The 25,673-nt window shown below is 42.1% G+C and overlaps 2 protein-coding genes across 9 annotated transcripts in view; both read right to left on the reverse strand.

Annotated features, from left to right (window-relative positions):
- Positions 1–2,330: 2,330 nt before the first annotated feature.
- On the reverse strand, positions 2,331–14,352 carry TTC32 (tetratricopeptide repeat domain 32). Of its 7 annotated transcripts, XM_070428732.1 has the most exons (7): positions 13,978–14,352; positions 10,627–10,793; positions 9,494–9,687; positions 6,498–6,565; positions 4,502–4,618; positions 4,299–4,329; positions 2,428–4,039 (listed from the first exon to the last, which is right to left on the reverse strand). In XM_070428732.1, exons 1-3 carry the CDS (start codon positions 14,127–14,129, stop codon positions 9,560–9,562), a joined length of 447 nt encoding a protein of 148 aa, XP_070284833.1. In that variant the 5' UTR covers positions 14,130–14,352; the 3' UTR covers positions 2,428–4,039; positions 4,299–4,329; positions 4,502–4,618; positions 6,498–6,565; positions 9,494–9,559. The 7 variants fall into 7 exon arrangements, with proteins under 7 accessions (XP_070284834.1, XP_070284833.1, XP_070284830.1 ...); XM_070428733.1 differs by lacking the exon at positions 2,428–4,039 and adding an exon at positions 2,331–2,349 and having other exon boundaries at positions 4,299–4,618; XM_070428729.1 differs by having other exon boundaries at positions 2,428–4,329.
- Positions 14,353–16,695: 2,343 nt separating this feature from the next.
- Positions 16,696–25,673, reverse strand: part of WDR35 (WD repeat domain 35) — a 47,438-nt gene continuing 38,460 nt past the window's right edge. For both annotated transcript variants that reach the window (XM_070428725.1, XM_070428723.1), the window contains 6 exons: positions 23,791–23,901; positions 22,713–22,877; positions 21,236–21,376; positions 20,461–20,617; positions 18,709–18,949; positions 16,696–18,152 (listed from right to left, as the gene is read on the reverse strand). In XM_070428725.1, coding sequence (XP_070284826.1) covers positions 18,002–18,152; positions 18,709–18,949; positions 20,461–20,617; positions 21,236–21,376; positions 22,713–22,877; positions 23,791–23,901 — 966 coding nt within the window. In that variant the 3' untranslated portion in view covers positions 16,696–18,001. The remainder of the gene's footprint in view (positions 18,153–18,708; positions 18,950–20,460; positions 20,618–21,235; positions 21,377–22,712; positions 22,878–23,790; positions 23,902–25,673) is intronic.

Raw genomic sequence — 25,673 nt, forward strand, 5'->3', positions numbered from 1 at the left:
GGAACTCTTACCTATTATGCGAAATTACATGATGCTGATTTGGTCTCCAATTTGAGAGAGGAAACCTAATGCTGCCCCCAAGAAACTGAAACCCTGGAAAGACCATGGAGAACAAAGGGAACGTCCCTGCATCTGCCCCGCCCTCTCCCTTCTCCCAGCCCCACATGCTTGAATGGGACAGAACAGACAGGGAGGAGGCCTTGGGCGATTGGTTACCCCAGACATCAGTCACCCCATGCTACGATCTGGGCCAAGTCCCAGGGACACACACAAACACAGCTCCTGACCTCAGGGTCCTCAGCATGAAGGGGAGACAAATACACAGGAAATGAAAGAGCAGAACTAGATGCTTGGCGGAATGAGACAGACGAGTGGTTCTCAAACTCAAGTGCGCATCAGGGTCTCCTGGACGGCTCCCTAGACACAGAAGGTGGGCCCCACCCGCAGGGAATCACGGTCAGTGGGTACAAAAGTTGCCTCCGACAAGTTCCCAGGGGCTGCGGGGGCTGCTGGGAGAGACCACGCTCAGAGAACCAGTGCTTCCCACACCTCAGTGTGCGATGAGCCCCTCTAAGCTGGGGAGCTCGTGGAAATGCAAATTCCCATTCGGTGGGGCTGAGAGTCTGCACCCTAACAAGCCCCCCGGTGCTGCCCGTGCTGCACAGGTGCTGTCTGGGCCACCATGGAAAACTGGCAAATAGGAAAGGAGTTTGGCCTGATATTGGCAGCGAAGGATTAATGGCGGTTGTTGGACTTGGGGCATGGACACAACTTATATAAATGGAGGATACGGGGCATCTGGGAGAGACCACCAGGTGCAGAGGCAGGGAGGTGGGAGTGAGAACAGGAGGAGCAGGAGACACTGGCCATGGTCACCACTGTCACATGCTGACGCCAGTGACAGGTGGAGACCTAGGGCTCCACATGCAGGCGCTTCCCTCCATTCACCCTCCTCCCCACCCTCCCCATTCCAGAAGCTGCTCCAATCCCAACAAGTCTACCGGCAGCTGGTCTTCAAAATGGAAACGATTATTGTTTTGCGAGCCCCACTGACGGCTCCCAACACGGCCCGCTCGGCCAACTTGGATGGTGCCTCACCTGGCTGGTTGCAATGGCCTGTTGTTTGGCAGCTGAAGTGACCCCCAGTTTTCTTTCCCAGCCTCAAGCCAGAGGAGGGTCAGTCTTCCAGGAGTTGAGTGTCTTGAAGGCACGCGGGGCGGCCATGAACTTCTCAGCAGGCGGCTGGAGCAAACCAGTGTGTTTTGTAGGTGCTGAGTCATGGGCCCCCTCCTGACACAGGGTCACGACCACATAAGGAAACAGGAGCGCCCCTCCCTCCCTGGGAAATCTTTCGTTTACAGGCTGATTCTAGCAAAGTGGGCATCCTTTCTCCACAGAGCTGCTCTGGTGGCTGCAAGCACACAAAGCCCGCAGAACGTCCCTCATGTGGAAACTGAACTGATACCCATTGAATGCTGTCTTGTTCATAGGATGCTTAGTTTCCCCGAGCGGCCATAACAAAGTACCACAATGTGGGTGGCTTCTGAGAGCAGAAACATATTCTCTCACAGTTCTGGAGACCAGACGTCTAAAATCAAAGTGTCTGCAGGGCCAGGCTCCCTCCAAAGCCTCTAGGGCCGGATCCTTCCTCACTCCTCCAGCTGCTGGTGGCCAGGTGTTCCTTGGCTTGTGGCAGCATCACTACAACATCGGCCTTCATCTTTACACGGCATCTTCCCCGTGTCTGTGTCCAGATTTCCTTCTTCTAAGGACCTGAGTCATGTCAGGTGGCACCCTAAAAGGACATCCGTCATATTGGATTAAGGGCCCACCCTACTCCGGTATGACCTCAATTTAAGCAACGACATCTGCAACAACCCATTCCTAAGTAGGGTCCCATCCCGAGGTACCGGTGGTTAAGCCTTCAGCACACCTTTTGGGGGACACAATTCAATCCTTAACAGGGATGTGGGCACGTGTTATGAGGCCATATTAAAACATATGGTCCCTGCGGAATCTGACCTGCTCTTTTGGAGCGCTTTCTTCCTCTGAATTAAACTAGGACAGTCAGCTATTTACAATAAAAGGAAAACTGAACTACAAACCAGGCCACGGTCTCAAGATCAACTGTGAAACAAGGGATCGAACTCTTGCCTACGCCACACTTAACAGCCGGAGGTAAATCTGCAAGATCTGAAAAGCAAGTCAACGAGTAGGTTGGAGACCTCATTCATTTATTCATTCAACGTACCTGAGGCCCTTCTGAGTGCCATTCACCGGTCAAGGTGCTGATGACACAGCCGATAACAACAAAACAGACAGATGTCCCGCCCTGACATAGCTTACCTCCTGGGAGGAGAGGACAGAGACAGACGAGTAAGTACATAGTCTGGGTCGAGAGAGAAAAAGAAAGTGAGAGGAGGCGTATGCACGGGATCTGCAGTTTTAATCAGGGCGGTCAAAGGGGGGCCACCTTAGGGTGACAGACAAAGGCTTGAAGGCGGGGCGGGCCAGGCCGTGGGGTGAGGGGCAGGGCGGGCACAGCAAGGTGCTGCTCCTCACTGGACACAGGCCTTTGTGAGCACTCAGCTGCTCAGTCTCAGGGAGGAGAGCCACTGCCTTTTGGCAAACCCCCTCTGATGGCTGTGCTGGAACAGACCCGGGGGGGGGGGGAAGGACCAGGCAGGAGACTCTTTGAGAGACCTGCACAAAAGAGGGGGTGACATCTTGGCCTGGGGTGCAGTGGAGGGAGACATTGCTGGACTCCAGAGCAAGGCTGTCAGAACCCACACACTGGCTGCTGGGGCCCAGATGGAAGGAGTCTGGCCCACGAAGCCAGCGCCTGGAAACACCCAGCAGAGTGGGGAGGCCAAGGACTCAGTTTGGGACATTGTAAGCATGTGTTCCAGCCGCTTGTCATCTTACAAAGAGCACTCTAATGAGGTGGGAACAGGCTCAAATAAACGTGGACCTATTCAGAGGTATTCTTGGTACAGACTGGTCAAAACTGCCTCGAGGCCAGAGAGCCGCAAAGGTGGCGGGAGGAATGAAAAGTAATTTTTTAAAGATGTGACCAGTGGGAACAGGAAAACGAGCATTTAACCCTTTGTGTCCAGTCGCTCTGGTTAAAAGTGTTTAGTTCTAGAGCGGAATGTGGAGGCAGAGGGGGTCTCGCTCATTTATACCTCCTGCCCGTTTTAATTTTTATTACCATGAGCATTATTAATTTTATAACCAAAAATTGGCAAGCATTTCTAATGTGGTTTTTAAATATCATGAGACTAAGAAGAATGCAGATTTCTATGCTCTTACATAGACGAATGTCCAAGATAATAAATGATTTAAACTACTGATATGTAGGCCATAATTCTCTGCATGTACCTGCATCCATGTGTCTGTGTATTCGTACATAGGAAAAGGTCTGGAAGGGTAGGTATAACCTCACAGTGGCTGCCACCTAAGAGTGAGGATGAGGAGGGGCCTTCGCCAGGAAATTTTCACTTTTTACCATAAGGTATACTCCTCGCAGCTCTTGCCGACTTTGAAAAGTACCTACATATGTTTTAATTTAAGGTTCTGGCCTTCCCTACACTTTTCTTCAATTCGGCTTCACATAATCCAAACAGGAATGATTGAATATTTAAAATCAATAGGCAATAGAAACTTTTCAGTCCCCCTTCTCTCTTATTCCTACAAGAAATAATGTATGTGACTCTATTAATGACAAAAACTCTATTGAAGTTGTTTTTCCATAGAAGTGTCAAAATGTACTTTTTTTTTTAAGGTAAGCATGACTCTTACAAGAATACAGAATAACACATGGCAAGTGTGACTTAACTCATGAATAAGAGAACCACCAGGATGGTAAACGAGCATTTGGGAACTGAGTGTTTACAGTCAATGAAGAAAAAATTGGGAAATGAAGTTACCAGGTTAGAACCCAAACTGGTCAAAGTCCTCCAGGGTGATAAATCCATAATCCTTGAGGTTCTTGTTTCTGCTATTACAAAAATCATGTGCGCCTCATCTGGACAAAAGCCTACCAACCAGAGAAGCATCTATCAGAACGTCAAACCTCAGAGGGAAGGTAGGGGAGGGTGGGGGTAAGGGGGAGAGATCAACCAAAGGACTTGTATGCATGCATATAGGCCTAACCAATGGACACAGACAACAGGGGGGTGAGAGCATGAGGGGGGGGGGGGGGGGGGCAATGGGGCAATGACACATATGTAATACCTTAATCAATAAAGAAAAGACGTTATAAAAAGATAATAATGAATAAAAAAAAGCCTACCTACCAGTTGCATGTCATCTCACAGAGCCTGGGCCCTAATCAAGAGCAAATAAAAAAAAAATCAAAAGAAGACACAGCCCTGAGAATGAAATTGTCCCTGGTGGCTCTGGGAGGCTGGGCGCTGTTTGAAATTGAAAGGAGGGGAATCCTCCCTTTGCCTTATTTATAACTGTTGGATACTTTTCTTAACATAAGATACAAATTTACATATTGGCAGCTGTGGTTTTCAATTTTCCAAATGCACTTTGCTCTTCAGATTAATCTCCTTTTCACCATCTTCCGTGTCTGTTTTCAATCAGGAAGGAAAATGACGAACAAGCGATTCTGGAATTGCAATAATGTTCCATTATTAAAACGAAACAGACTTTAATATTATGTTGATACTCACCTGGATGGGCACTAAAGCGTTTATGGGCAAATTAAACTTGGTATCAGGGCCCCCAGAAAAGGGTCGTGTGTCTCCTCTAGTTGATGCCAGCCACAACAACAAAAATCTGTGGATACAACCTGTTTATGTGGATTTGGGACATAGCTTCAGGCAAGTTCCTGCGTTTCTTAGCCTCGGCTTCCTGTTCTGTGAAAAGTAAGACTTCACTGCGCTGCTGACAGATCCAAACCCGGGTGCTACTTCTGCGCTCCTATTTCACTCTCACACGCAGAGTCACTGGCCAGCATTCCTGCTGTTGGACTTCCTTGCAGGTCTCAGTGTTTGATCATTTGTCTTTCGCTATGTGAGTGTGTACTTTACCTTCTTATGATTTTAAAAAGCATAAGCTATTTTTTAAATCTTACCGATTGCTTTGTTTTACCTCCAAAATTAAATCGTGTTTCTCATCCTTCTTTCCTTTCTGTAACGAATGCGATGGTCTTCTGATGACCCCTAGCATTAGCAATGACTTTTAACAAATCTCTCCCCCGCTCTGACTTGATGCCATTTTTAACTGGAATCCGTCTCTCATAATTTACTGTCGCGTTTTTTTAGAAATACAGAAAACACCCAAACATGAAATTATGTGGAGGCTGTAAAATTACACACTGAGCTCACATAGCCCACTGCTTAGTTCTCCACTTGCCTCTTGAAAAACTAAACGAGGTGTTTGTCAACAATTTGTTTTTATAAACAACCTGTTCAATCAAATACGTTAAATAAATATGCCATAAGAAGAAATATTACAACGTCAGAGCTTCCGAGGGAGAAGGAACACAAGTTTCTATTTCTAACCAGAGGTTCTCACAGGAATCAAACTGGAGTGTGTGTGTGTGTGTGTGTGTGTGTGTGTGAGCGTGTGTGTGTGTGGTTGGGTGTTTTGAAGCACTCTCCCATTTAGCCTTTAATTTGCCCGAAATACCTTCATTAAATACAGTTTGCCTGCAGGAAGACTATGAGACCCATAAAGCTTAAAAAATACAGAAACTCTGAATATATTTAGAACCACTGAATTACACACTTTTAATGGATGAACTGTATATGTGAATTATACCTCCATAAAGCTTTTTTAATGCTACAGACAAAAAAGAAAAAGACGAGTAAACACTCAAGTCATTATAGTTGATGTGATTGCTGTAAACATTATCATTTCAAATTGCTGTTCCTTATGTAAAACTGTTTTCATTGCTCAACTGATCTGTTTTTATGTCTGTAAAAAGTATTTGGGTATCTCGGGCTAGACGGAATTCATCATTTTTTCCAATTAAAAAGTATTGGAAATAATTTCTTCACTCAGTGACTTTTGACTTAGCGTAAGTATTTTCAGGGACAGGTTAAAAAATTAAGCAAGAGATGGGTTTAATCACTGGAAGCATCGAGTTAAGTCTGATGTGGAGATGAGTATCAGTGTTAATAATGAACTGATTTGCCCGGGGTGGCAGAGCTGAAATAGAGTCTGTCTCCTGAGAAAGACGTGAGCCTGCAAACGGGGAGGGGCCAAGATGATGGATGGTGTAGGGAGGGTAGAGAGGCCAGTGAAAGACAGAAAAAAAACCAGGCAAGTTTTAGAAAAGGCAATTAGACCAGGGCTAAAGCTGACCTGGAATGTAGTTTGCTATCTCACCAGCCAGACCATAGTTTGCTATCACAAAGTCAGTCAACTGGCTTTACTCAGCTCCAGATTTCAGAAAAGGAAGAAATAAAAACTGCATGCTGAAGAGTTAGGACTAATTTTCTAAGCTAAAAAGCAACTTAAAGCCACTTGGTCTCTCTTACCTTATTTTGTGGAAGATGAACCTTGTAATAAACCAGAACTTTCAGCCTTGTTTTTGCAGAGAGAAAACCTGGAAAACAATGGACTTTGGGTGCTTTTCTACTAGAAAATGAAATGTGGGCAAACTGAACGCCAGCAAACTTAGAAGAATATCTTTAAGGCATGTACCAAAGGTACTACTTGGTCAATTCATTAGAATTGGAATGTGTAATGCCTAAAATTCTGAAGAAGATAAACGATGAAAATATTATTCTTTAGTTATTGCCAGTAACTTGAAACAAAAAATAACTTAAGAGAAAAAAAGTGTCTGGGTTCTAACCAGGAAGTGCTGACTGTGAACTTCACGAAATTGTTTTTTTCTGATAAAGGATGGAGAAACATTGAATAACAAATTCAACAACCCAAATGAAATTTCTTGGGTTTTTGTTTTTTGTTGGGTTTTTGTTTTTTGTTTTTTCATATTATATCTGATCCTAGTCAGGAATAGGAAAAAGAGAATATGATCCAAGAAAAAATAGCTACAAAGCATTATTTAAGTATTTGATGTTCTGGGTAGAATGGCTTGAAGCTCCCCCAGGGTCTAGGAACCTTGTTTTTTATTTTATTTTTTTTTTTAATATGTTTTTAGTGAGCCCTAACCGGTTTGGCTCAGTGGATAGAGCATCGGTCTGTGGACTGAAAGGTCCCAGGTTCGATTCCAACTAAGGGCATGTACGTTGGTTGCGGGCACATCCCCAGTAGGAGGTGTGCAGGAGGCAGCTGATCAATGTTTCTCTCTCATCGAAGTTTCCAACTCTCTATCCCTCTCCCTTCCTCTCTCTGAAAAATCAATAAAATATATATTTTTTAAATATGTTTTTAGTGATTTCATAGAGGAAGGGAGAGGGAGAGAAGGATAGACACATCAATGATGAGAGAGAATCATTAATCGGCTGCCTTCTGCAAGCCCCCTACTGTGGGGGATCGAACCCACAACCTGAGCATGTGCCTTGACCGAGAATCCAACAATGACCTCCTGGTTCATAGGTCGATGCTCAACCACTAAGCCATGCCAGTCCGGCAGGACCTTACTTTTTAAATGAAAGTTTTCTTAAGGGGGGTTTTGTACATCTTAATGTAACTTAATACCTTCTTTTATAACAAATGGAAAGATAGATTCTATTGGAAAATGTGAATAATTCCAGAAATATTGAGAATTTTTGTTTCCTTTCAAACCTCGTTTCCTTTTAATATTCATCCACCTACAGCCCAAATTCTCCATGTATTTTGCCAGATGTTCTTTATTAACTACAAACTGGGTGATTATTTCTGCTTCATGAGATCCCTTAAACTCAAAAATAAAATAAAATGTAAAAAGTTCCAAGGCTGATCGATGGTGGTGATTGCAAGGAGAAAACCACAGAAGTTCCTCTGCGCCTTTCTCCCTATTAGGCCACTTCCACCCCTAAAGGCTTTCCACAGCAATAATAAACCAGTTTTCGAGATCCCAGGATGCAGGAGCGGCATCTTTGAAAACCAAACCTCAATGATAAAAACATTAAAAATGTAGATGGCATGGCTGCCTTTGGCTTGCTCTCCCTTCAGCTTCCTCACACCCACTCGTTTGTTGGCAGCGCCCAAATAAAACAGATTTTTTACAGCTTTATATTTACTAAGTGCTTTTGTCAGCTCCTCGCCTTCCCATCCCCTCCATCCCCCTCCCAATTTATTCTGTGAAGAGTTTGAACAGTGTCTGACTTTTAGTAAGGGTTCAGTAAATGTTGATGATGACCATAAGTACAGTCATTATTTGCAGACAGAAAATTATGTTCAATATTTAAATCCTAACCTACCTTATCAGTGATTTCTAGAGAAAGTCAGTGGAAGTTGAATTCTTTCAAATCGCTCTCCTGTAGGACATTTGTTTATTTTTAACCCCAAATGATACATCTCTCTTTCTCGCTACATAAGATAGCTCTGCTCTCAAAGCTAATGCCATGGGGAGAACATGGGCAGGGGACTCTTCTAGATTAAAAGAACTCAAAGAGCCCTGACCGGTTTGGCTCAGCAGATAGAGCGTTGGCCTGCGGACTCAAGGATCCCAGGGTCAATTCCGGTCAAGGGCATGTACCTGGGTTGTGGGCACATCCCCAGTGGGAGATGTGCAGGAGGCAGCTGATATATGTTTCTCTCTCATCGATGTTTCTAACTCTCTATCCCTCTCCCCTCCTCTCTGTAAAAAATCAATAAAATATATTAAAAAAATAAAAAATAAATAAAAGAACTCAAAGAATGAAGGCCTGGGGTGAGGCAGGGGTGGGGAGAAAGGGAGCAAAGGTGGGGAAAAATGGGGACATCTGTAATACAGCCAACAACAAGAAAAAAAAATTTTAAGAACTCAAAAGAAACATAACAAAATGCAATGTAATTTGATTGACTCCAGATCCAGAAATAAAAATCTACACAATACATTTTGGAAACAATTGGTAAAGTTAGAATTGAGGCCGGGTACGGATTATATTATAGAACTGTTCGTTTTATTAGGTATTATAATGGCAGTGTGGCTATAAAGGGGGATGTCTCTATTCTTAGAAGATGCAGGATAAAATATTTAGTGGGAAAGCATTATGGTGTCTGCAACTTATTTTCAAATGGTTCAGCCAAAAGTTACACATTTAAATATAGAGAAAAAGCAAGTGTGAAAATTTTAACGACTGGTGAATCTAAAGAGTGTTTACTATTTTATACTTCAACTTTTCTATAGATATAAATTTTATAAAAATTGGGACTAAAAATATAGCAAAAAATTATTTTACTAAAAATATCACATTTCTTTACATATTTTACTGTTAACACATATAATTATACATTGTTACTTATTTATACTTTATAAAAAGCATACCTATTCAATATAAATACTTAATCTGAAATTAACTACCTTAAACCAACTATTTAACTTTTAGTGCTCATGTATGAAGCTTTTTATCTTAAATAGAAATAAAAATCACTCAACACCTACTTTAAACTAGAGACAGTGAGACGCCAGCTGTATGGATCATGAATTAATATTTCAAAGTTAAATTTTTCAATAGTTTCTTCTTTGTTTTTCTTCTTTGTCTAGCATAGTCTGTTTTAAGCTCAAAGTCGCATCTTGAAATCCAGGATTTAAGTCTAATACTTTCTTGAAATCTTCCAAGGCATCATCAAAGTATCCTGTACCAGAATCCAAAAAAAAAAAAAAAATGGGAGAGAGAAACAGCTGAGTATTTTCTTACATAATTCACAGCAAAGTTAGGATACACATGCTTTTATATTTATGAGCTTTCAACCCCTTCTACTGAAGAAATTTTTCCTCTTAATAATGATATAGGAATGTCTACACCAAAACAATTGTATCTGCCCTTCTAGAACAATACTTAAATTTAGCTAGGCCGGAACCGGTTTGGCTCAGTGGATAGAGCGTCGGCCTGCAGACTGAAAGGTCCCAGGTTCGATTCCGGTCAAGGGCATGTACCTAGGTTGCAGACACATCCCCAGTAGGGGATGTGCAGGAGGCAGCTGATTGATGTTTCTCTCTCATCGATGTTTCTAACTCTCTATCTCTCTCCCTTCCTCTCTGTGAAAAATTTAGCTAGGGGTTTACTTATTAAGATTTAACAGGTAAACAGCATAAACCATCATGAAATCTCAACAAAGTTGTATCAACTGTTTTAGATAATTACAGTAAAATTAGGCAACAGGAAATATTCTTTTTAACCCTTTACAATAAAAAAACAGTACCTTGATTCCAAGGATTTAAAACTCCTTCACTTTACCTCATCTCGTGTGCCTTCAAAGATTTTAACTCAGAAAACTCGCAGGTGATCACCAGCATTACCCTCCATTCGCCTTTGGGGATGTTACAGGCACAAAGTAATGGGGTCACCCTCCCTCTCCGCGCCCACGTCCAATTCCCTCCCCAGCGCGCCGCTGTGGCCTATAATGCCTATTGAAAGCTTAAAATAAACTCAGAACAATCCCTCTGTTCCAGGCTCCAGACCTAAATTTGGCATAACTTCTAAGACTTAACGATCATTACATTCGTTTTACAACATTCAGGGGCTCTCAATTCAGCCAGTACAACTAAGGACCCAAGGGGAAAAAGAGTCTTACCCAGCCTATACAGTATCAACCCTCGGTTGTAATAGGGAACTTCAAAATTGGGCTGGACTCCTATGGCCGACGTGTAGTCCTCCATGGCTTCGTAGAAATCAACCCTGAAGTACTTGATCTGCCCCCTGTTGTTATACGCAGTAGCCAAATCCTCAGGGCTGCATTCGCTTTAAACAAGAAGTTCACGTGAAAAACACACACCGCGTTACCAAATTCCTCCCAGCTCCACCCTCATTCTCTTTCGGGTTATTGTCAGACTTCATAGCGACAGCTTGCAGCATCCCCTCTGAGAAACCAAGGGCACAGAAAGGAAAGCGGTGGATCGGTTTGGTCTAACCCCGTTGTCTGCACCAGCAGGGTTAGAGCGCTACGTTGTCCATTGGAAAAGCACATTCATGTTGCGGTGTGCTCAAAGCCCCTATTCACTGCCAACTTGTCTGGCTGAAATACAGCATCAAATTCACTGTTCGCTTTCTAAGCACGTGCCAGCAGGGCAAAGATGACAGGTCAGACTCCAGCTGAGCGAGGAGGGAGCGCCAGAGCTGGAGTTCGCTGTGAACATGTCGCAAAGTTCACCATCGACTTCACCCTCAAATGTTTAAGTGATCCCCAAACAGTGAGATCTGAAATCATTGCCACCGATAACGAGATAAAAGTTCACCCTAAGTGAAAAGTCAACTCGCTGATCCCCAGGGCGTGCTTTCTGGGCAGAGAGCTGCCTTCCTTGCCCTTTGGCTGGGACCCTCCCCAAGGCCAGGCCGGCTTCCTGCTAGAGGGGTCTGAAGGCGCCAGTGCACTTTGGGGCTCCTGTGGGCAGAACCAGCTCTGCATCTGAGGGCTGCAGAGGCTGCCCAAGGAGCGTGAAGCGAACAGACATTCCTGAAAGGAAGCCCAGGCAGCCCTGAGCCACCAGCCCCACAGGTTACACAGCCCTCCCCTCCCTCACCCTCCACCCCAAGGCCCTGCCGGACAAGTCTGCACAGAGAACACTCCTGGGCTCTGCTCTGTATCAGAGATGCTTCTGTCTTCCTCTCTTTCCCCCCCAAAGGGATTCTCAAATGTGAACCAACCAGGGAAGATACAGCCCAAACGCACCTGTCATTTCACTGCTATATTTGTGACTGCCGTCAGTGTTATTAAAAGTTACTTCCCTTGTCAAGGGGGAAAAAAAAAAAAGTTACTTCCCTTAATCTTGATCCTGGAAATGTGAGACTGAAACTACTGCTGCTCACAGCCTAGAGGTCTCCATCAAGTCTAAGTTTGCTAGCCACAGAGTGGAATTACCGCAATTTTAGAAAACATCTGTTTGCCTGGCTGACGTGGGTCAGTGGTTGAGCCTCCACCCATGAACCAGGAGGTCACAGTTCGATCCCCAATCAGGACACATGCCTGGGTTGTGTGCCAATAGGGGGCGTGCAGGAGGCAGCTGATCAATGAGATCAGAAATTCTCTGTCATCATTGATGTTTCTCCCTCTCCCTTTTTCTCTCTGAAATAAAAAAACATATAAACATATTTTTAAAAATCTTTTAAAAAGAAAATGTCTGTTTCTATGATCTATGACTGAAAGAGACTTCTGGGTGCCACGAGCACCATTGCACAAGCGGGCACACTCCCTTCATCTATTACACTAGGTGAGCTGCTACCCCGTAAAGAGTTTTAAGAAAAATGCAGCATCAGGAGTCCAGTAAGGTTTTAGTCATTAAATTTCCAAGCTTCAAAGCTTTGTTATAAATTTAATATATTCAGAGGATCATAGAATGTTTGATTCAGAATTAGATCTCAGTACAACAAATACTAAAAGCCTACTTTTCATGTGAAAGTTGTTTCATATTTTAAAGATATGGGCTAATAGTTAAAGTCCCAAACTTTTTCTGCAATATTGAGATTTTTATAATAACAGTATTTCTGGTAATGTCATTAACCAGATTACATAATCCAAATGTGGCTGTCTAGCATTCGCTCACTTTAGCAAAGAAAAAAAAAAAACATTTGGAAATTGGGTTATGGCTAAGGCTATACTTTTGGGTATGAAGAGAAATTCAAAGTTTGCAAAAACTATTTCAAAATGATTCAGTGACCCAGTATTTTTCTAATAATTTTAAACTCTAAAAGATACACATAAAGGAAAACGCTGAAGAATTCCGTTTCAACCCATGAGCTCCTAGAATTGCAGAACTGTAAGGAAAGGGAAGATTCATTTCACAGATGAGAAACTGAGGCAGAGAAAAGGTGAAGCTATGCGGCAGCGCCAGGGCTGGAATTCAGGCGCACGGAGCTCCCTTCTACTAAGCCATGCAGGCTTTCTTTCTAAAACTGGCAAAGGGGCAGAAATGCTATTTGCTACAGCTGCACACGGTGCCCTCAGGCGGAGCTGTGCCAAGGAGGAAGAGAAACAGGACTAGAGGGCATCGAGACGCCTGCTGCTGGGTGAATGCTCTTTGACACCTACTCGGTAAGCCAGAGCTGTGCGTCTCCCTCGGGACGGGAAAGCCTCCGTCCTATTGGTCTGAATAGGATTTCCGGGACCTGCAGGCACCCAGCGCAGCAGGCAGTTCGGTGCAGGCCTCTGCGCCCTCAAGTGCAGTTTTGCATGAGAGGCCCGTGGGTAGGGATGGCTGCTCGGCTGTTGTTTTTACATCTGAGCCCAACTGGCCACCAGGAGCCCTTCTTAGTAGGTGTCTCCTTTCTGAGGGATTGCAAAAAGGGGGCGTGGGGGGGGGCTATAGATTAGGAGCCCTGATGTGCACCCTGGCTTGAACCATCTGCAGAAAACCAACAACCAAAAAAACACCAACTTTACTGACCCATCAGGAAAGCTCCAACCTTTCCTGGGCATTTGCTATGAAGGAATTATGTGATAAAGATATTGCGGTTATGTCTTAAGAATCCTTAACACTTAGAGATGCATTTGAAACACCCACAGATACAGAACGTGAGGTCTGGGTGCAGGGATGGCACGGAAGCCGAACCGTGACGACCGGGAGGGACATTGTACTGTATTCCTTATATTTACACTTTCCTCCGGGCACGTGAGAAACCGTTGCCTTGCTGTGACTGGGGTGCTCGCAGAGCCTTCACCGGGTCCCGGGATCCGCTGTTAAATGACGGGTGGAAAAGCGCTTTCCGCTCGGAGTCCCCGAGAGGGAGGACCGAGAGAGGGGGACGTCCCGGGTGCGGGACTGGCCGACGCTCCCGGACGCCCCCCTCCCGCCTTCGGAGAAAACGAGCACCTGCCCCGCGTCCCCGCAGCTGAGTCGGCCCTGCAGCTCAGGGGGCGAGCAGAGCGGCTGCGCGGCCCCAGCGCCCACCTCGCGAGGACGCCGCCGGCCCCATGTCTCGCGATAGTTACCTCCCGGGCGGCGCTCCCGCGGAAGCTGCGCAGGCGCACTGGCGAATGTAAGCGGAGTACAGCGCCTCGGCCTCGGCGTACTCGCCCTTGTCGAAGTGGGCCTGGGCGAGGCCTAGGGTTGCGCGGCTTCCCTGCCCCTGCGGCCCCGACATCGCGGTCGGAGGTCTGGCCTTCGGGGTGGGATGCGGGCTGATTTCAGGGGCGGAACCGCAAAGCCACTTCCGGACCCGGCGTTTACCCTCCGCGCTAGCCCGGGGGACAGCGCCGCGCAGGCGGGGCGCGCAGGCTGCCGGGAGAGCTGGGACCGGCCCCTGGGAAGGGCAGGTCCTTCGTTACTGTTAGTCCTGTCGGCCTCGGTCCCCAGGAAAGTGATAGATCGAACTGGCTCCCAACCCCGTGGCCCAATGCTGCGAGGAGCTTGCCCTTTGTTACAATGGGGGGGAGGGGGGGGGCGAGGAGCCTGCCCTTTGTTACAATGGGGGGGGGGGGGGCGGCGAGGAGCCTGCCCATGCCGGAAGCGGAAGAGACCTCGGTTGTTTTATGAATGGGGAAGTGCAGCACCTATCGGGTTTCAGCGTCTACCCGAGCAAGACACCCCAGTTCCGAGCAGGCTCTGGTTAACCCCGAGACTCTGTGGAATCCCACTCAGTTGTCCCATGGTCCAGCGTCCCAATTCAAACGGTTTATTAGCCCCATAGATTGTAAACTTCTCAACCCTTTTGAACCTTTGGAATAGTATAAAGATTAATGAAATAGTAGTTTGTGCCGAAGGTCTGTGGTCTATGATGTTACTTTACTTTCCTTGACTTTTTATGCCAAAAGGAAACCCATATAGAAATTTAAGTATGTTTAATTCAAGTAAAAATTATGTAAAATGAATAATCCAGGGGAAATAAAGAAAAAACAATTCCATGTACAATAACATCAAAAATAATAAAATACTTAGGAATTAACCAAGGAGGTAAAGTAAAAGACTTCTACAATGAAACGTTGCAGAAAGTAAAGACATAAATAGACTTCCTATGTTCATGGATTGTAAAACTATATTTTACTAGTAAATATGCCGTCACAGATTCACTGGAATCCCTCAAAACCCCAATGATGCTTTTACAGAAATAGAAAAATCGATTCTAAATCCATATGGAATTTCAGGGGATCCCACGTAGCCAAAACAATCTTGAAAAAGAACAAGGTTGAAGGACTCGTGCTTCCTGATTTAAAATCTTACTACAAAGCTACTACAGTGATCAAAATAGGGTGGCACTGGCGTACGGCAGTCTTCTCAATAAATGGTGCTGGGAAACTGGATATCTGCATGCAAAAGAATGCAGTTGGATCCTAACCTAACACCATATTTAAAAATTAACTCAAGATGGATTAATGAACTGAATATAGGAGCTGAAAATACAAAATTCTTAGACGAAAACAAGACAAAAACCCTCATGACACTGCATTTAGCAATCTTGGATATGACACCAGTGGCACAGACAACAAAAGGAAAAATAAATTGTACTTCATGGAAATTAGAAACTTCTGTACAACAAAAAGGCTATCAACAGAGTAAAAAGACAACCCCGAGAAGGGGAGAAAGTATCTCGAATCATGTATCTGATAAGAGTGGGGAATGCAGAGATGGAGATTCTGGGGGGCAGGCTGGTTGGTGTGTCCACCTGCTCATAGAACACACTCGGGATTCTGACATGGCGTCCCCATCACACGAGAAGCTCTGGTCTACAGGACACTGAAGGGTCGTGCCCTGTGACAGGTGCTGGGGCAGGTTCAGTGGCTGTCCCTCCACCTCATGCCCGTCTTCCATAGAGTCCACCTACACGGGTACTTGGCCTGCAGAGTGGCATCATCAAGCCTTCCCTCTGCCAGCTCACCCAGAGATACAACTAAAACAAGATGATCTGCTGACAGTGTTATGCTTGCTGCAGCCCCATGCTGTCAACTGCCACAGGAAGTGTGGCCACACCAACAACCTGTGCCCCATGAAGAAAGTCAAATCAGGCTCCTCCTTCCCCACAGGGTGGCCGCCTACCTGAGCCCCCAGGCCCTGGGGCCTCAATAAAACTTCCATTTTGTTAACTGGAGCAGCAAAAAATGAAATTCTTTTAAAACAACACACACACTCATACATATACACACAGGCAAACATGTATTTCCATAATATATATGGAGCACTTCTAAAACTCAACTTTTCCAAAGTTGGTGTACTGTTTTGCATTTCCATCAGCAACATACAAGGGTTTCAACTGCTCCATATCCTCACCAGCACTTGTCAATTTTAAATAGTATAGTGATTATTTTTAAAATGAATTGAGAAAATAATAAGAATACACAGAAGGGGGCAGCATAATATTGCTATTTGCATTTTAGAAACTCAGTAGTAAGATCTTGGAGCTATATCATCATCAAATTAAATACTCTTGATTTTCTCTTAAAAGTCTAGTAACATAATTTTCCCCTCTCCCCCATTTCTAAATGAGAACTCTGTGAGGCCTCTAAGGATCACTGCACTCTAACCTCCAGTCACCTGACATTCGCCTAGTACCCTAATAGGTGGTGGTGGTCACAGTTTCTCCTGTTTGGTAGCAAAAGCGCATTATGCCTCCAGACCCTTTCTTCCCTTATCCACTCTGCAGCCCAACAGCCTCCTAACCAACCCCCACGAAAATATTTAAACTAACAAATACCATGTTATCCATAAGTTCTAGATAAAGGAAACTTAAGATAACTCATTTTTTTTACTTTAATATTTATTATTTTCATATTATTTCACTTAATGCCACATAAAACCAAAGATATCAGCCCCTGAAATACAAAAATATAATTTCAAAGTGTACTTTAGAAAAAAAATGTCTAATACAGTCATATTTGTGCAGGACAGCAGGCGGGTTAACAATGCTATGTTGCTTTTGGTCACAGTGCCTACTTGTTTAGCTTTATCAGTAGGTTCTGTCATCTCAGTACTTTGGCTTACCATGCGACTCCGAAACTTCACATAGTTCAGACCAAGTTATATGATAAAGCGTTACTTAAAGGGACTTATTACAAGAACAGAACAGAACTGTTTCCTATACTATCTTTAATATACTACTTCTATCCAACTTCTTTCCAAGTATTTGTTACATATAGACAATTTTGTTCCCTGTGCCCCTTTCACCACGGGAGAGTTTGTTGTTGTTATCCTGAAAAAAATCCTTCATGTTGAATAAAACCAGTTGGGTCAACTCATGCTGTGGGTCTTCCTCTAGTACCACTTTCAAGACAGACAAGGTCCCCAAAACATGGCCGATCACTAAAACTTTCACAGCTATAAATCCCAAAGAACATAAATAAGTCTACAAGAGGTTATTTAGAGATTTTGGTTTCTATATTAAACAGAACAAGAAGTAGAGACAGCCACTCAGGCTCTATCTGAAATAATTAACTGGAGGAAAAATTCTAGCGCTCAGGCATGGTTGAACTAATAGCAAATGAGAAGGCCCAAAAGAGAGTTCCCAATAGATGTGTTCGGAAAGGCTTGAGGAGTCAATAGCTGATTTGGGGCTTGAAGCAAATTGTTTAACCTCCTCTGGTACAACTTCGCCCCACTCTCATGTTGCCTCTATGCCCTCGCCAAAACTTTTCAGTGACTTAGTAATCTTGACACTATGAGAAAAAAATTTCTTATTCAGAATATTTCCATAGTATCATGTAACCAACCATAAGATAGATAAATAGATAGATGACAGACAGACATGAAATAAGCTTGACTTCCATATGTTTCATAAGAAAATCAGCATCATTATTTCATAGTCATAGTTTAACACAAAATTATATACATAATATGTACATGTGTATACAATATAGATATTATATATAGGCGTAATTTATATATAATTTTATGTCAAAATACAACTATGAAATAAAGATGCTGATTTTCATATAAAATGTATGGAAGTCGACCTTATTATGTACACAGTGATAGCTATGCATATACGCTACTATGTGTTACAGTTACACACGACTCGTCGTTCCTTTATGCCACTGAGCTGTGGCATAAGGGACAGAAGTTGTAGTTACTGATCTCCTGAGCCAGCACGCAGTGCTTGCACACACTGCACATCCAGAACTGGTACTCGGTGATGGGGCTGCCGGTGGCAACGCATGTTGGCAGTTTCCCTTTCCCTCTGTGAACATAAGAGGAACAAATCATTATACTTCAAAGCTTCTAATTACTTAACACTTTATTACATTTAAAAACTGAGGAATATGCCGAAACCGGTTTGGCTCAGTGGATAGAGCGTCAGCCTGCGGACTGAAAGGTCCCAGGTTCGATTCCGGTCAAGGGCATGTACCTGGGTTGCGGGCACATCCCCAGTGGGAGATGTGCAGGAGGTAGCTGATCGATCTCTCTCATCGATGTTTCTAACTCTGTATCTCTCTCCCTTCCTCTCTGTAAAAAATCAATAAAATATATTTTAAAAAAATAAAATAAAATAAAAATAAAATAAAATAAATAAAAACTGAGGAATAAAAAATATTTCAAGGTAAACTTAAAAACTTTTCTTACAATGAGAAAATAAAGCATTAATATGCTTCTAAGACTAAATAATATAGGGTATAATGTTAAGGTAACCTGCTTCAAAACTTAGTGCTTTAACTACTATATCACACTATTATACATACAGAAATCCAAACTTCTAAAAAGGTAGAATGACACTTACTAATTAGAACTAGCCTTACCCTTTAAGAAGGTTGTCCAGTTCCGATTTTCTATTGTCTTTTGGCGTATGTTTGGTGAAGATTTCTATAGCAAGGTCTTCATATTGCTGTTTCTGCTCGGGACTGAGGCTCTCTAACGATTCGAGTTTAATAAAAGCTTTTGAACAAGTCCCAAAGGCTTCACAGGCACAGGCGCAGAGTGCCAGCAGAGAGTAGATCTCCACGGCGGGGATAATGTCTTCATAGTCTCGCAGGTGAAGAGCTGGGGAAGAAAGAACAATGTAGACTTTGCAAGGCAATTCTGATGGCGCCTGGGAAAGAATCTGTGCTGCGCTTAGTTTACCCTACATGAGCTCTAGCACAATGAAAGAAAACAATGGTGGGAGGTCGGAGCACTAGCAGGAGGAAGCACGCTACATGATCTCCAGGGTCCGGAACGCCAGCTGGCAGCTCCGGTCCTGGAAATATAGACTGATGATCTATGAGGGTATGATGTGCTGGTGATGACAGGAGCAGCAGCCTGGTGACTGCACAGTGGCCCAACCAAGATGCTACAGGGAGGCCGGGTGGATGGTGACATTCTACAGTACTGTCGTGGCCCATCTGACAGCACTTTGGTTCAGTCATTCATGTGTCCTGGCTTATAAGAAAATTCTCATACCTATGCTCTTTTGGACTTAATATATCACACTGCATGTAAATAATCTATACATTACAGTACATAAATACAATGGCATGTTACACAACTACTAGAAATAGTCACATAGCTCTCTTTACCAACATGGAAAGATAACTGCAATATACTGTTGAAGGTAGAAAGCAAGCCCCTGAACAACATATATTGTATTGATATTTTTTTCAGTAAAACTGTATACAAACAGCAACTTTATGGATAAAGAGAAATGTCAAAAAGGGCCCTAGCTGGTTTGGCTCAGTGGATAGAGCCTCAGCCTGCGGACTGAAGGGTCCTGGTTCAATTCCAGTCAAGGGCACATGCCTGGGTTGCAGGCTCAATCCCCAGTAGGGGCATCCAGGAGGCAGCGGATCAATGATTCTCTCTCATCATTGATTTTCTACCTCTCTCTCCTTCTCCCTTCCTCTCTGAAATCAATAAAAAAATATATTTAAAAAAATGTCAAAAAGGAAGTTCACCCAAATGTTGGAAATGACTATTTGTGAGTTATAAAATTTTACTTTTATCTTTGAATTTATCTTTTACCTTTTATCTTTTTGTTTTAGTTGAAATTGTTATATAAGTATCATTTTTATTTTAAAAAGTTAAATGCTATAGAAATCTATCTACTAATATAAAAATATTTTACAACATATTACTGTTTTTAAAAAGTATGATCTGCTATACTCCCAATATTGTAGAAAAACAAATTTACTTACTTAAATATATTTATTTTATGTAATATATTTTATTATATAGATTATAGATTATAAATATTTATATAATATATATATATACACACATACAAAAGGACATGGCAATTAAGTGGGGGTTTTTTAATAAATAGAATAGTTAATGCTACAAATGTTCTTTTTGCTTATCTCAAACTTCTTGTTTTTCTGTGAATCGTACATATTGCTTTCTATGTATTAAAAAATAATAAGAATGTCAAAAAGGGGAATGCACAAACACATTATAGATAGCAAATCTCAAACATAACAAAATAAATCCACTGGAAAAAAGGTGTTATTGAAATTACTATAAGGCCCTTCCTATTCAGTTTAGAATTTTAGAGCCCGCCCATTAGGGAGCAGGCCCACCTGTCTTCAGTGCACTGTCCGCGTAGCCCTCGTAGAGCTGCCTCTGCGCCAGGATGAAGAAGTGGTAGGCCTCGGCGCCCCGCCAGGCATTATCTGTGAGCCGACTGGTTGTGGACAGCACCTCTTCCTCCAGCAAACCAGCCAGCGCGGAAGTGGCCTGCAAGTGAAGCACAGGATTCCCTCAGCACAGCCACAACAACGGCCCCGCCCATGAAGATAACTTCTGAAGTTGCTACATTCCAATCTCTAAATTAGCAGATTTTATCATTACAAAACTGTCATTGCAGACTTAATTTCTTCATTATAATTCATGTTTTAGCAAACTGGTATGATCAAATTTTCTTCAGCTTTACCAAGGTATAATTTAAATAAATATAAGATAAAGTATACATCGTGGTGACTTGCTATACATATACATTGTGAAAGGATTGATCTAATTTTAAAACAGAATTGATTAAACTTTAATAAGAGATTCATTTGCATATTAAAATAATATACATAACCTAGAAAATTTTTAGGACTAAAAGATTTGAAAGGATTGTCTAAGTAAGGAATTAAAGCAGACTGTAGATTAGTCTTGTAGTAAAAATAGTTTTCCAATATTTCCAAATAAAAATTTCTAACATTTGAGTACTAATTCCATATCAGTCATTCCTTTCCTCATATCACTTAAGGAAATAAATGCAAATAAGCAAATTAAGAGGCCTGTCAAAAAGAGAAGTTTGATTGTTTTTTCTTTAAACACTTCAGATGAGTTATATAAGGGTCTACTTACCTCCGAACTCTTTCCTTTAACTTTTCCTCGCTGAGCGTTTTTCATTTGCTCATGGTACTGCTCTATCAATAAGGCTGACAGTACATACAGCTTCTTGACACACAAAGGTTTAGTTCTTTTCTTCGCCTCTTCATCTGCAATCTTTAAGTATTTAAAGAATTAGGGCCGAAACCAGTTTGGCTCAGTGGATAGAGCGTCGGCCTGCGGACTGAAAGGTCCCAGGTTCGATTCCGGTCAAGGGCATGTACCTTGGTTTCGGGCATATCCCCAGTAGGAGATGTGCAGGAGGCAGCTGATCGATGTTTCTCTCTCATCGATGTTTCTAACTCTCTATCTCTCTCCCTTCCTCTCTGTGAAAAATCAATAAAATATATTTAAAAAAAAAAAAAAGAAAGAAAAAGAATTAGGGGATGATATTGCTCAATCTATATTTGTACAGATATAATCACCTCTAAATTTAATTCTCTTAAAAAAGGAGGAAAGTCAGTAGGATAGAATATAAATATCCCTCATTTTAAATATTTTTAAACCCACTCTCTTTTCCTTAGTACTGATAAGTACTTAGTTCCTGCTTAGTATTTAACCCTTGAAGTTAGAACTTACAAGATTCTTAGAAAATAACAGATGTCAAGTCAGAATGAAGAAAGCATTCAAGGAATGGGTAGTATTTTCCATAACAGATTTTTTCTTTTTCTTTTTTAATATATGTTTATTGATTTCATAGAGGAAGGGAGAGGGAGAGAGAGATATAGAAACATAAATGATGAGAGAGAATCATTGATCGGCTTCCTCCTGCACGCCCCCTACTGGGGATCAAGCCCGCAACCCGGGTATGTGCCCTTGACCGGAATCAAACCCGTGCGTGACCTTTAAATCCACAGGCCAATGTTCTATCCACTGAGCCAAACCAGCTAGGGCACAAAGAAATTTTTTAAATAATGTTCTAAGTACACAGAGATTAAATGGCTTTAACATGGCAGGTATATCTTTCAGAAATTTTTATTTAAACAATTCTGAGGGAAATTTTTCATTTTTTCATTAAAGCAAATGTGAAAAGAATAGAATGTAAAATGTGCATACACTCATACTGTACTAGTCACCTTCCTGCCAAATGCATATTATGAAAAGTGTAAAGTCTTTAAGACGTGTGCATTTTAAGGGACCCAAAATTCTATTGTCAACAGGACTTAATTCCCAGTTAAGGGAAATTGTACTTTGTGGTCCCTAAAAATTCTATAATTCTTTAATGTTAGTATTAGATAAACACATAATTGTTTAGGTATCAATAAGATGCTAATATTAATAAATAGCCTGTTAGTAAAGGTAATAATAATAGCACATTGTTATAGTAGTGATAAAACCAGAGGTATTTTGCTACAACAAGTATTTGTTTCCAAACAAATTAGAAAATGTGTTCTTTAACATCTAAGAAAACACTGGTAACTAGAACAAACCAAATACCAACAATATTACATACCTTAAACATCAATTTAGCAGCATCATAAAAGTAATTGGCTTTCCGATAGAGTTCTATGGCATCAAGAGTTTTATTCTTTTCCAATAAGTGAGCTGCATACCTCGCTAAGAGGGATCCAATTTCTTTCATATTATGATTTTTAGCCAATTCAACAGCTTTGTTCCACTAGGAGAAAAAAATATACCGTTCAGTTACCTAAGCACTTATAGTCACCTATCACAGACTTCACACAATAAATCTTTAAGTTTATAATAATAATGCTGTATTAAAATTAAAATGGTATATGTTTTTTAAATCACTTAAAATAAAAGCAATTATAAGTTTTACAAGTAAAACATGCATCAAAATGATGACATGATCTAAGACTTTGCTTTGCTTAAGAAGTACATCCGAAAAGGGAAGCTTCAAAGTGGATAATCACATTAATCTTAAAATTCTAACTCTCCTCAAACTATGAGAGAGAAAAAGATGTGTATAGTACATCAAAATACACAATTTCAGCTAAGAAAATATCCTATCAGCTATAACATTCGAAAGATATTTTTTATAAAGCAAATGAAGCTTTATAAAATACTTTGGGAAAATACTTAAAAGAATGCAGCGATAGTGAACAATGTCAACAACAATTCTGTACTTCAATTTTAGTTAAGTTCCAGCTCTTTAAAATATCAAGTATACATTTTCTTTAAAGGCAAAAGAATATAGATTTGCCAAAAGAAATATTAAGAAAGTAACTCAATCCTTTCCTCTTGCAATAATCATTACCTGGTCCTTCTATGGAAACAAAACCCAGTCCTAATAAAATGCAGAAAATTATGAAATTGCTTCCAGATAAAAACTTGCCAGACTAAAGCGCAGGGTTACTTCCTGTTCCCATACTGAGCTAGTTTTGACTGCGTCAGCCTTAATGGTGGCACTTGAAGAGGCGAGGGAAGGCCAACCTTTTCTCAGTCCTCAACTACGTCAGAGACGTCCTGTCTCCTGTCACTACTTCCATCCCAAGCTCTCCCACCCTTACTAGTATGTTGGCCACAGTTTCTAAAGGACGACCGCGGTCACTCAACTTCCAGTTCCTTACTTGGTTGAGATGCACACAGGTATCTACTGCTGCCTTTGGTTGATTACATTTCAAAAACGCAGTCACTGCTTGTTCACACATTCCAACTCTCACAAACATTTGTGCTATTTCCTGTAAGGACAAAACAATACTCTCAGATTTCACAAACCAAGGAAATCACTTCTACTTGAACTTACAAGACTCCCTGGGAACGTGTGCGTATTAAATGGACTGGTGGTTACAGTAATGTTGCATTTAAACAGACAGAGGGACAGAAGCCACCAACCAGCACGGATGCTAACCATCACCCTCTATAAACCTGTGCTCCCCGGCTCCCACCGGGATCTGAGTTTTAACCAGGACCTGAAGACACTGACTCTTTTCTTCCTCAGGTTAGAAGCTAGCTTACAGAAACACCAACCAAGCAAACCCCACACTCGTGGTAAGCAAAGCCTTTAGGCATATGGTATCATCAGAGGTAACTGTTAATTTGAGGCTTACGGGAACTCTCATTCACAGAGCTCCCCAATATCCCTATAAAGAATGCCCCAACAAGCTGGCCATTCATCAGGTCAGGACACTGGACCCGAAACAGCTCCCTCGGAGGGCGGTGGCAGGAGAGAAACCACACAAAAAACATCACACCTACGGGGCTGGACTTCCCATTTCCAGAATATTTTCTTTTCTTTCTGAATCTATTTGGCCAGAGTTGTTCTTTCCCCACCCCTACTTTTAAAATATTTTGAGAAACATAAAAGTATATTTTGTACCAACTATCTTTTAAAAAGTAATGCTTATATTTTCTGATTATAAACTAATACATTCTTATGGTTAAAAAATTTTAAAACACAAAAATGTGGTTACTCATAATCTATTAACCACAGGAGACCGTTCTCAACAGTCTGATGGAATTTCCTAACATCTTTGTCCTCTGAATACATGTGTGTATATGAGGTGGTGCATGTATTGTAATCATACCATTCAGGGTGGGGCAAAAGTAGGTCTACAGTTGTGAGTATGTGAAACACAGAGTTTATTCTTGTATCATTATTTAGTAACTAGAGGCCCGATGCACGAAATTCGTGCAAGAGTAGGCCTTCCTTCCCCCGGCTGCCAGCACTGGCTTCCCTCTGGCACCTGGGATCCGGGCTTCCCTCGAAGCTCCAGCTTTGTCCGGAAGGTCGTCCAGTCTAATTAGCATATTACACTTTTATTATTATAGATTAGTAATTATTAAACATTATTAATTTGTATTATTTTCCATACAAACAACTGTAAACGTACTTTGCCAAACCCTGTACTAGTATAAGGCTTTATATCATCCTGCCTTTCCCACTTAAATATTATGTACATTTTACCATATTACTAAAAACTCTTCAAAACTTGATTTGAAATGTGTAGTACTATTTTAAGTTCTTAATATTTTAGTTACTTAAGTGTTACTATAGCTATAAGTATTTAGTACTGACTTAGTAACATTACTGTTCTGGATACTCCACAGCAAGACTTTTTTTCTGCGTCATTAGACACACGAACAGACAACAGCCACGTGGGCTACGCTGTCGTTACTCCGGGTCACAGGTAATTTCCATTTCTCTCCCTTCCAGAAAACACACAGGGCGAGAATGAAGGTGTGTGAAATGCCCTGCCACAGGGATAACTGCTCTAATTCACAGAAAACGGGCTTCTCAGAACTCTATGCTCACCTGTTAGTTAAGAGACAACGTTTTTGTGGCAGAGCTCACAGCTGATCCAGGTGCAGACCCTGCAGTTGGGAGCTGCTAACTCTGTGGGTGTTACACCGCTCAGTGGTTTACATTTTGGATAAAGCAAGTCAAATACAAACTCATTACCATCATCCAACAAGTAAAGCTGCTTAAAAAGGACTAAGTTCCAGAGAACTT

Source organism: Myotis yumanensis, unplaced genomic scaffold, assembly GCF_028538775.1.
Source record: "Myotis yumanensis isolate MYYU_CA2020_CCGP unplaced genomic scaffold, mMyoYum1.0.hap1 SCAF_11, whole genome shotgun sequence".
NCBI lineage: Eukaryota > Metazoa > Chordata > Mammalia > Chiroptera > Vespertilionidae > Myotis > Myotis yumanensis.

Coding starts and splice junctions, on each gene's coding strand:
- TTC32 (XM_070428733.1), bottom strand. CDS start 14,129: ATGTCGGGGCCGCAGGGGCAGGGAAGCCGCGCAACCCTAGGCCTCGCC. Junction 10,794..13,977: donor GCGGGAGCGCCGCCCGGGAG/GTAACTATCGCG, acceptor TCTTGTTTAAAG/CGAATGCAGCCCTGAGGATT. Junction 9,688..10,626: donor GTTGATACTGTATAGGCTGG/GTAAGACTCTTT, acceptor ATTCTGGTACAG/GATACTTTGATGATGCCTTG.